At 39.3% G+C, this 11901-nt stretch overlaps 1 protein-coding gene across 1 annotated transcript in view; it reads left to right on the top strand.

The window, feature by feature from the left end:
* Positions 1–11901, top strand: part of PRKACB (protein kinase cAMP-activated catalytic subunit beta) — a 40520-nt gene that overhangs the window by 5973 nt on the left and 22646 nt on the right. The window contains exon 2 of the mRNA XM_009635092.2: positions 11116–11177. Within this exon, the coding sequence (XP_009633387.1) occupies positions 11116–11177 (62 nt within the window). The remainder of the gene's footprint in view (positions 1–11115; positions 11178–11901) is intronic.

Raw genomic sequence — 11901 nt, 5'->3', positions numbered from 1 at the left:
AAAAAAAATTATGTATTTTCTTCAATTGCAACTACAATTGGCTTCCCCACCACCACCACCCTGGAGAGCTCCAGTTTATATATATGATTATTTTTTTTTTCTGGAAAGACTTGAAAGAAGGAAAAACTGGGTTTATATTTCTTTGGTTTAGGGTTTTTGTTTTGAACAGCAAACATTCTTGAATGGGTAAAACTGGAAGGCCAGGTAACTTTAGTAGCCCCAGCTCCCAGTTCTGAAAGGTGCTACTCTGCCAGATCTTGTGTTTCACTAGGAACAGGCTTAGCACTCCCAAGTGTCACCAGGTCCATGACCCGGCCAGTACTTTAAACGCTGCAAACGGAGGTAATTGCTGGTACAGAAATTCCACTCGTAAGGTAGTAGTTACCACATGGGTGTGCAGGCAGATGGAGCGGCGTGAGGGAGGGGTATGAGCGATGCTGAGACTCCGCTGCCTTACCGTCCAGCCTTGTGTGCCCTGGAGAATAGGAGTGATTCGGGAGGGAGGGTGTGAAGGGTGGTAGTGTAAATCTCTTAGTTACAGGCTTTGGGAACATCTTTTAAGGACAAGGGATGACAGGTAGCAACTCATCATTCCCACTGCTGGGAAAAGACTATAGGAAATGGAAGGATGCCATGGAACATCCAGGTGCCAGAACTATACCTGTAGGCATCTCATGGGACTGATGCTTTCTTCCTTTCAAAAATTCCCTGATGTTACCCGTTACCCTCTGACAGCGAACTAGGATCGTTTCTTAGGTGTGGCCCTGGGTTCATGATTTGTTCTGATTCTTGTACGAAATATTTGAAAAAAGAGAAGGCAACGCAAGAGTTGCCGCGATGACGTAGTTCTTCAAATGCATCCATAGAGCAAGCAGCCCCTCGGGGTGCTCGGTTTGGAGTATACGCAAAAAGAGAGTTTAATAAAAATGGGGTTTCTGCCAAAGGAAAGGGTATTTGGTGTGTTGTAATCTTGCATCTCTTGAACTGTGACTTACTCTAGTCACCGTTCTTACATTTCTTAGATATGTTTTGTTACCAGAAAGATTTTCTTCTTTCCTCGGTTTTTAGTTTACATCTCAAATTGTTTATATAATTCTTTGCTGCTGGTTCCTGCTGTTGCAGGCCAAAGCTTGCAACATGAGTTTCCCAGCTTTAATTATTGAGGTCTTATGGGCAGTTTTGTAAGTAGAGTAATGTTTTTGGTGTTTCCCTTTCTTCGTTCTAGTTGCTGACAGATACTCCAGCCCATTAAGAATTCATGTGGCTTAGGTTTTTTTCATTTAAATTCTTTTGCAGGGTTTGCAACTCAATTCCGTGCGAGTTTTATGCCAGCTTTTTATCCAAATAAGCCCTGACCTTAACCAGTTTCCCTCTAAAGGCCCATTCTTTATCAGAATGGATAGTAAACACTCTTACCTACTTTTTGCCTGCCCTGGTCTTGAGGCAAACAAAACCTTGTTGCTCGCTCAGTGTGTCGAATTGTGAAATGTGTTTATTTACATGAGACTTCCTTATTCAGGAAATCGGTCTCGCTGCTACTTCGGGTTATAAATTAACTTCTCCCGCTTGGGCTGGTTACTGCAGGCAACCCTTTCCTGTAAATAGCGAACGTCTGTTCTGCAGGAGATCCGTCAGTACAGCGACGTGTCAGAATCTCAAATCTTGCGAAGCGATGAAGAGCTGCTTTGCCCATTTACCCTGACAGCTGTGAAGATGCGTCTTGCTGATCCCAGCGCACATATATGAGAATGCATGTAGGTTTGGTAATGCCAGGGCTGGGACAAAGTAGCTTGGAGGGAAGCGGACTTTGACATGAGTTAACCAAATTAAACCCAGATTGGCCTATCTACTATTATTTTGATGCCTTGTATGAAAGATTTGAAAAAAAAAGAAAAAGCAATGCAAGAGTTGCTCTTTTTAAGTAACTCATAAAAGGCATCCATGCAGTGAACAGCCCCTGCAGTGGTTTAGTTTGGTCTGTAAGGAAGAAATGAGCTCAGTAAAACTCGGGTTACTTCTAAAGAACAGGGTACTTGTGCATGAGTCTATCTAGTAGTATGAGAGGCGCTGCCTGCTCGCAGGGAATTTATTAGTCGATATGCAGATCAGATCAACTACCTGCAGATTTAGACTTACTGTTTCTAATAATTTAACCATGAAACGTCCTCTCAGTGATAGCTGCCCAGTCATACGTGATCCTCTTTAGTCGCTGAACTTCTCCAAAGAGGGAAGGTGGGGCAGTCACGTGGAGAGGCAAGCGGGTGCTAGCCGGTAAGCCGGGTCTTAATGTTAAGGTGGATAGCTTAACTAGAAAACTGCAGCAGGTGCTGTAAGCATTTTCCTTGGTATGTGGTTTTGACTGTTAAGAGGAAAACCTGATTATTTTGTATATTTTTATTTAACTACTAGAATTCGCTAAAAACCTCTACTCAAGAATGTGAGACAAGATATTTTATAGTAGACCCCAAGAAAATTTTGTTCTTGGAACTCATTCTTATAGTGGTTTTGGGTTTGTTTCCATCCCCCCCCCACCCCCCACCCCATGGTAACCATAGACATACATACACTGCAAAAACAAGAGGTGTTTGAATTTTCACAATTTTTGCACAGTTTTCAAGTTTCTTTGCAAGGTAATACCTGTTATATTTCACACAGGAGGGGCGGGCTTTGGCGCTCTGCGTCCTGTGGTACTTGCAACCTTTTAGATTATGTGCTGGATAAAGTTCAGCTACAGCTATAGGAGGGTGGTACTGCACAGATGAAGCTTGGTTCCTAACTGCTCACAAAGCACACCGACCTATGGTAAATGAGGATTTTACCTGTTAAGATTTCTTCCCATAACCTTTTCTGTATGAACTAATTTTATATGTAGGGAGTGTTAAGTAGTGCATTTGAAAGTAATTGTATTAAACTTATAAATTATTCATTTGAAATTTTGAGTTAATAGATTTAACTTCTCTAGTACAGTAGAAAATTAATAACTTAGAATTATTTCTCAGAAGCCTTTTCAGTAGTCCAGTGCAGTGCTTTCATGGCCATGTTACACCAGCACAAACTGGTACTCCTTCAGAAACAGAGCAGTTCTGCCCCGCATTTGTGCCTATTTCCACCCAATTTCTCCCCTCCCTCACCCCAGGAGAAGTGTTCATGTGATGAGAAGAACTGGGAGCTGCTGTGGATTAAAATTAGCTTCTCTTGTCCTCCCCTGCCTTCTGTCCATTACTCTTTAATCTGGCCTAATTCCCTGACCTGGCTTGGCAGTCAGCCACAGGGATGCTTTTGCTCTTTCAAGGAAGGTCATGATGGAGAAACAGAGACCGTGGAAGGACGGCACTGGGATTTTTTACACCAGCCTGTACTGAACACTGAACTGCAGCCTAAAAAACCAAACTCCTATTTCATGGCCTTTTAATCCTCAAAGCATATGGATTATCACAAGAGACGAAGCAGATTTACAAATCTGTCATCTCCGGCAGTCTGGACTAATTCCCTTCAATGAACACCTAAAGGGCAGGAAGAAGGTAGGAGAGAAACTCCTTTCTTTAGGCCAAAGCTTAGTTTTAACATACTCCAGAACTAACTGGATGCCAGTTCTAACCGGTCGTTTTAGGGAACTGGAACAAAAAAAGGTTGCTAATAACACTTTAATTTGGAAGGAAAGCTTGGGCAAGAAAGAGAGGTGCCGCCCTGAAGGACCAAAAGACCTGAAGGGATGGAAGAGCTCTCACCCACCAGGAATCTGCAAGAGGCTTTGGGTCATGTCCCATGCTTGGATGTTCAGATGAAGCTATTCTGCTTGTCTGCATTGATGAAGTCTTGCATATAATCAATAATTTAGGATTTGCATAATAAATAACGGCTTGGTTCGTAGGTTTTGGTTGGTTGGTTTGGGTTTTTTGGCAGAGAGGGAGAGAGGCTTTTGGTATAACTGGAAAATTTAGTATTAATCTGTGTGTGTCATGAGGGAGGAGTCACTTCTTTTAATGAAGTAATTTTTATAAATTTTCATGAGCATTGGGTCTGGATTCTCCTTTTAGATTAAGAAAGCAGAGTTTTTCTCATCTTTTTTTTTTTTGGTGGAAAATGGTTGAATTGGGATATAGACGCATGTACAATTCTGCTGAGCAGAGCTAGTACAAGACTTGATTGCATTTGTGCCTGCATAAATTTGCTGATTTACATGGTACATTTGGAGATTTTTTAAACAAAATTTCAGGGATTCACATTTTAAGTTACCTGGTGTTCGTTGGGTTTGGTCCTGTCTCCCCAGAGTGGTCTCTGTTATGTTGTGCTTTCAGCGTTAGCAGGGTTCACTGCCTCTATTTGGACTGGTACTTTACAATTTAAGAAAGAGAATAAGGGGAAAAGACTGAAATATGGATTTGGAAATAAAATCGATTTTATCTCTATAAAAATAGAAAAAGGAAGAAGAAAATCAAGTCTGTGGCAGTTGTGTGCAGTAGAGTATCTACTGCTCAAAATTCAACACAGATAGGGATTATCTCTGGTAGCTGAAAACCTGGCTCCTGTTTTGGTTTGTCTAAATCTGTCACATCTCTTTATGCAGGCTGTTGCTGTCTAGCCAGCCAAGTAAAGAGGTGAAAATTAAGTAAGACTTGAGCTTTGTTTAATGTACGGCGTAAAGTTATAGCCTGTAGCACTGAAAATTAGGGAAAAAAAAAAAAAAAAAAAGAAAAGTTGGGTTCTTTGTAGAGTTCTCAATTGTTGGAAATTTGCTTTTATAAGACTGACAAAACACTGTCTAGCTCAAGACTTCAAAATCGCGGACAGGATTAAAATAAGATTTTGCCTGTGTTCCAGATTTTGAGTTGTAACAGATGAGAACAATTTGTATTTTACAATTGCTGCGCATTGTAAATTAATTCCTGAATATGCTCCCCCAAAAATCAGATTCTAGTGCTCTCTTCTAGTCTTTAGGCATTGCAGCTGTAATTGCTCTTAATTTACTGTTTATCCTGTTCCTCTCCGTTTTTCTCCATGCTTTTTTCATGCCCTTCTCTTCTCCCCTTCTTACCAGTCCTTCCCAGTATTCCACAGAAGTGTTTACAGTATGCAGTTAGATTAATTAATAGCACTTCCATTTTAATAGCAAACTTGCATGCAGTTAATGATTCTTCTGTGATCCTTCATTTACTAAGAACTTTTAGGTTTTGTATTTCAGCAAACGAGCTCTTTCAGAACTGCTCTGTATGTTTGGATTGGGTTTTTTTGTTTTTTTGTTTTTTTTTTTTTAACTGAAGATTCTTATCCATTGTAGCTGGGTAAGTTAGTTTGCTCTGCATCACCAGTTTTTAACTTAATTAATATTTAAACAAATATAAGATCAAAATCTTGCTGTCAAGGTAAAAAAAATGGGATAAATGAGATATTAAATGCAGAGTTTATTCATCTAGCCTTTGTGACTTTGCATCTCTTAGAGCAGAAGCAAGCCAAAATTCTCACTGGTTGGTTTTTCACAAGAGTAAGCATGTCTCACCACAACGTTACGACAAGATTGATTTGCCCTGTAATGTTACAACAAGATTGACTTGCCCTTGTCCATCACATTGGACTCTTCCCCCCCCCCCTCATATCGTGAGAAACAAACCACTTGGTTCTTGTTGACAGTCTGTTTCAATGATACCATTCTAGTTTGCGTTTTGAAGAGTTTCCCAGCTATTAAAATATTAACTGGTGCTCACGCTACTTCCTTTGAGTGTAATTAACACTTAGTTGTGTTTCTGGTCAAAGACTTGCCATGGTAGAAGAATATTGCTGTAAGCCTTGTGATATTTTTCCTGCTAATTGAAAGAGAAATTTAAAGATATTTAAGACAACAGGTTATGGTGTAAGAGAGGGACTGAGAACTTGAATCGTACGCTTCTCACTTGCTTCTGAAATGTGGTACCATAACCACAGGATTCACTGAGGCATCTATATACATCTTGATAATGTTTAAGGCTATAAATATTGTTTTTATAAAAATGAAATATGCACATATATTTACCAGAATCTCTTCATACATATTTATTTTTCCATTACATGAAATTTGGAGATTTAATTAAATAGCCCATTTAATTCCAGACTTCAAGTGATTATATTACAGTTTTGGGCACAGAAATTGAATTGTATTTTGATAAAGGGCATTTTAAATACCAAGCAGAGATTGGCATTTAGCACAGCAGATGGGGGTTTGTAGTGGTGCCCAATGTTTAGTCTTAATCAGTTTAGTTCTTGCTTTCTTGCCATGAATCCTATCCAAACGCTTGCTTTTTTTTTTTTTTTTTTTTTTTTTTTTTTTTTTTTTTTACCCCCCAAAAAATTTCTGGCTTGCCGGCTCTTGTGGGAGATGTGCTTGAGAATAACAAATACCGTGCACGTGGGAGGTGGAAGAAAGGCAAAGTAATTCATGGTAACTCTTCAGGACTGCTCCATCTGTGACCCCTTTCCCTCTGCTGTCATTGCACCCCTGCAATTCAGAGGTCCTAAATATTTTCATTTTTTTCAGGAGCTTTCCTCTGATTCACTTGCTCTTAAACTGTGTTTTAGGCCAGAGTAATCTTCATAGTAATCGTATACCATTTGTTAACAATTTTTTTATAAGCTTGCTAACTTTTGTATGAAAAGTTAATTGATAAAGCAAACAAAAATGTTGTACGTTGTGTCAATATGCTGTTAGATAACAAATCTCCGGATGCTTAGGGGTGGGTTCAGGGTTTTTTTGGTTTTATGTGTGTGGTAGGGCTTTTTCATTTGTTTGGTTGGTTTGTTCTGTTTTTTAATACCTCCTTGTATGCCAGTATTGCCTAAGAACCTCTTGATCCTGAGTCCCACTTCCATTAGCAATCTCTTCCAGCAGGCTTCCGTGCTTCTCGCCGTGTTGCCTTGGTTCTGGGTCCAGATCTCCACAGGCCTGGTCTCATGCTGCCTGTGATAGGCAAGGGGATAGCTTAGATCTTGCCCAGCTCTGCATGCGCCTGTAGCTGACCAGGCTTTGAACTGAAGCAAACAGAAGTTATAAAACTGCTGCAAGTCTTTCAGTTGTAACTCCTTGGCCATTACCCCTTTTCTTACTGCCTTTTTCTGAACCTCCCCAGATGTCCTACTGTGTGCTTTGGGTGTTTGCATTGCACAGAACTTGGTTCTCCTGCTAACCATGGCTCTTGCTGGTCATGAAGAACTGGGTTTGCGCTGTGCATTTGTGCATTGCCTAAACTCTGGACCGCTGGGGTATCCTCTCCAGTTCCAGCTGCTCTCTTTCCAGGGGCGTCCAGTCGTCTTCACCACTTCTGTGGCCCTCACTCTGCCAGTGCCATTACTCAAGCTTTGCCCTCTCCTTCCAGCACCTTCCTTTCTTGAGCAACAGCCTTTCCTCCTTTAGTTTCAGCTCCTTCGCTTCAACTTCTGCCATACCAGTGAAGCCAGGCTGAATAGGGTCCTTTTGCTGGTCTTTGCATATGCTTCTTGCATCCTCACCTTCACTTCGCTCAGCCATATGAGTGATCCTCACTCGTCAGTGCTTATGGGAACCTGTACATCAACATCTCTTTCCTGGCTTTTTTTTTTTTTTTTTTTTTTTTTTTTTGACAGTCTTACAAAATTAAATCCTACCACTATGGCGACCGTACAGCATTCCCGCATGCATTCCAGTTCGCATACAGCATCTTCGGCTGCGCAGTTCAGACTTTTCAAGGGGAGATTGTTGCTGGTGTTGGGTGATGGGACTGAAATTTGATTGTGAATTTTTTTTTTTTCTTTGGAGATTGCTTGCCATTTCTGTGCTCTCCACCACATGCCATGCAATTCACACATGCTGTCTTTTGGAACAAAGTGCCAAGTAGTGGGAAGATCACCCGATTACAGGTTTTATTGTGATCCAGCGTGCTGCCGTGAAGATAGATACAGCTTTGTTAGCAACAGTTCCTTGGGTGTGTGTGTCTTGGAATAGATTAATGATTAAAGATGCCAATTTGATCTCCTGAAGTTTTGTAAGCTGTGCTTATTTCTATGGTGCATCATCTTCTTTCCGTACTGAATTTAGCTGCTTTGGGGTTGTTTTTTTTTTTTTTTCTCTTTTCTTTGCTCAAACATTCTGTGATTTAGCATGAGTCATTCTGTCTGTGTGGGAAAGATCTGGTTTATTACAGGGTCCGTTCTTGAGTGGGGAGGGGAAAGGGTGGAATGTATTTGTGTCTTCTATGTGTTTGTTGTGGAAATGCATAAAACTTTTTTTTTTCTTCTTCTTCTCTTTCTTTCCTCTCTTCATCATCTCATCTGTGTGGGTGAATGTTCCTGCAAACCCTTGGGGAACCTATAGAGACTTTTGGTATGCTCATTCCTTCATTAGTGCCCAAAGTCACAGATGCTAGGGACCGTTTAAAGACTAGAAAAGCAAACAAGAGTCACATCGTAACAATGTAAAGTGGCTAAAAATGTGCACTTGAGGAAAACTTCTAAGTCATCATCTAATAAACCTCTTTCTTTGCATCATCGCGGTGATGCCGGTGGCCACTGCTATTCAGTTGGCCTAAATTTTGATTCTGCGCTTGAAAAGTAGAAATGGAACGTGTTCTCCCGTAGCAAGAGCTAATGTTTTGTGATTGAGATAAAATTTTCAAAAGTTCCTATCCTGTCCAAATCCTATTTTCAGTAGTGACTGAAGTCTATGCGCTCAAGTTGCTTAAATTCTATTTGAAATCACCAGCTGACTTGTGTTGCGGTGTAGGAGCCCAGGTGACCTCTGAAAATGAGAACCAGGCACAATTTGACCCACTGTCTCATGTAATTCTAATAAAACACACCACTGAGTATGAAATAATTTTTAAAAGATAGAGATTTTAAGATAAATGAGTGCCACTAGGTAGCTTTATTTTCTAAATACACGTCCAGTGCTGCTTTCCAAGAAAGGAGAGCAAAAGTAAAGTAGATCAAGGCGGAAGTTTTGTTGAAGGAGAGCTTGTGGCTTATTGATATTCTAGAAATGAGAGATTTTTCTCATGCTTCCACAATTTGAATATTTCCAGCTGGATCACATCTGTTTTTCCATAAACAGCATTCTTTATTCCATAAGTAGAACAAAGATGACTACATGTAAATGTCATTGTATATTTTTATAAATAATGAATAATTATATTTCAGTGCAAAATATGTGGAAACTTAAAATGTTCATATGAACAATGGAAATAGCATGATGGATATTTAAGATGTACTGTAGTAACGTAAAAAAGAAGAGCAATTATTTCATGTTTTGGCTGTGCTATCTAGTGTTGAAGTGTTTCTAAGCTACAGCTACTTAAATTTGAAGGCTCAGCTTTTTGGTAATCTTAATTATCGTCTTTTTTCTTGTGATTAAGAGAAAATAATGTTCGTGCTACTTTGACATAAATTGATGTTTAAAAAACTTTATCAGCAGTCATTGCTTTATCAAAGCCATCTCTGTTCTCCGAATGGAAGAAGGGTCATCAGGCATGAATTTGGACATTGTTAGCTTCCCTTTTTTGTCCTGAGAAATAATTTCATGCCACAGGAAATCCTGTCCTTTTCTCAAATTAGGATCATTAAAAGTCATTACATGAGTAACCCCCGTAATTTAAAAACAATGGAAATATTTTCCCCACGCAGAATAAATATGTCAAACATTTTACTGATTACCCACTAAAATATTTTTAACTCTCAGTGAGTTTTAATGCTAATTTAAAACAGCTCCTTTGATATAAACAACGTTTTTCTTACTCAACCATAAGTTTAGTGTAATAAATGTTCCTCCTCTCTGATATCGCTTGTTTCTCTTAAAATAAAATTACTGAGTGGTATCATGCTTTAAAATACTTTCCTAACCTTGAGCTCTGCCAGAACTTTTGACAGGTTTTCTGAAATTTGCATTATATTGATGCTGCTCCAGCAGAGTCAGTGATGGTGGGAGCCACAAACCTCCCTTGAGGATCTTCTGGTAGTTGAGTCCCGTAGTGCCCTTGAGAAGGGGAAAAACTGTACCTGTAATAGAAGAGTGACCAGAGAATTTTTGAAAAGTTCTCTGTGTAGACTCCAGTATTCTCTGAAAAAGTGCAAAAAAGTTCCGATTCCTCAGATGATTCTTTACAACCCCTCATAAACCTAATTTTTTATGACCATCAGAAGGTAAAATACAGTTGTTAAAACATATATTTCTAGATACTGACCAGAATAATTGTGGCACATTGCTGAGTATTTTTAGAACTTGCTTGTGGCGGAACATCGCAGTACAGAAAATCCACGGTTATTAACGTTATATTGTGTGAAATGATTCAGAGAACACAAAAACAGTATGATATTTTCTTCTTGATTCTGTGACTCTTTCAGAACCACAGCAATGTCTGAAACACCTCCCGTCTATGACTGTGCATGAAGTAATCTGCATCGATCTGGCTGATAATTGATATTCAAAAAATAGAACAGCTGAAAGATGATCTGAACAAAATATGTCGGTGCACATTTTAAACAGTCATCCAGAATTTTGCTATTATACGTTCCTTCAATTTCAGTGGAAAATCAATATTAAAAATACATATTCTCTGACTGTGGGCATGCCTGATGTGCAGTGTTTTTGTGGCCCTGTGCTTTGTCTTTGCTTGCAGTAATGCTGTCCATTTGGTACTTGAGCTTGCAAACAGCCTTTAAGCAAAGGTGATGGGGGGAAAAAGCAACGAGATTGACATGATGCTCAATCAGTTGAAAGAAAATGTAAGTTTTATTTGACACAAAGAGATAAAAAGTCTATCTTTGTGGAATGGCTATTTATAAACGTCAGGTGTTTGTGGTTTTTTCCCAGTTGAATTAAGAACATCTTACATCACCTTAAAGCCTGCTTGCGTATACAGTATTGTGAGTTCTTAGAGCTGATATAGTTTAATTTGTGTAGAATGATGTAGTTACTCCAGAAAGCTTAGAGATCACCTGGAGATATTGTAGAAGTTCTAGAGGCATTGGTGCTTGCTTTCATACATGGTGAAAATAGCATATTATGAGTTGAAGAAAGAAGTTGATAATGTAGTTTACATATTTTGTTAAAAAAGTATCTCCATCACATCCATGATGAATTATATTAATTAAAATGTACTTTTTTGTGTGTGTTTTCAGTGAAAGAGTTCCTAGCCAAAGCCAAAGAAGACTTTTTAAGAAAATGGGAAAGCCCCCCTCAGGTATCAGTCATTTAAGCATTCAATAATTATGGCTATTGCATTTTTTGGATAATGTTATCAGTGTGTAATCAGTCTGTAACAAGCAGCGCAGAAAACAGAAATAAGTTTAATGGCATTTTTAAAGGAGTTTCCGTTTTTATTGTTAATTTTGTCATGAAGTTCATCACCAAAGACTCTCAGGTCTTCTCCAGATTTGAGCTGATGAAATGCTTATACTGAACCACAGCTTTTCCTTACTGAGAATGATGTTTACCATCAACGTGACAAGACTCAAAATCTATTGGCATGTTTTAGCTGGCTTTTTATAACACTAAGTGTGGGCACATCTGTAATTTACCCTGTTAATAGTTTCCCCCATGGTATTAAGGGGAATTAAGGGTATTAAGTCTGCTGCATGGGGCTTGGGGGCAGGTTAAGGAGCTTGTTAGAGTGGAATCTTTTAAAAGTTGAACTTGGGGGTTTGGGGTTTTGGGGAAGGGTCATTGTTGGTTTTAAAGCAGCATTTGAAATGCTATGGTAATGAATTATCTGAGATAATTTACTCGGTGATACGCTCTCCAGGCGACTCTCATGTAGAAGTGCCTCTAGAGCCTGGGGTTTTTCGCATGTTCCAATATTACTGTTTGCGAAGTGTGAGGGGGGGTTATTTATCTGCATGTCAAATTCATGATCTGTTTACTGCTAAATGTTTCTTACTAAGCATGTGTCATCTGTATGGACAAAT

This window comes from Egretta garzetta, unplaced genomic scaffold, assembly GCF_000687185.1.
Source record: "Egretta garzetta isolate BGI_Z169 unplaced genomic scaffold, ASM68718v1 scaffold43, whole genome shotgun sequence".
Classification (NCBI taxonomy): domain Eukaryota; kingdom Metazoa; phylum Chordata; class Aves; order Pelecaniformes; family Ardeidae; genus Egretta; species Egretta garzetta.
The sequence above is the reverse complement of the archived record's forward strand: the minus strand, read 5'-3'. Positions and strand labels throughout refer to the sequence as shown.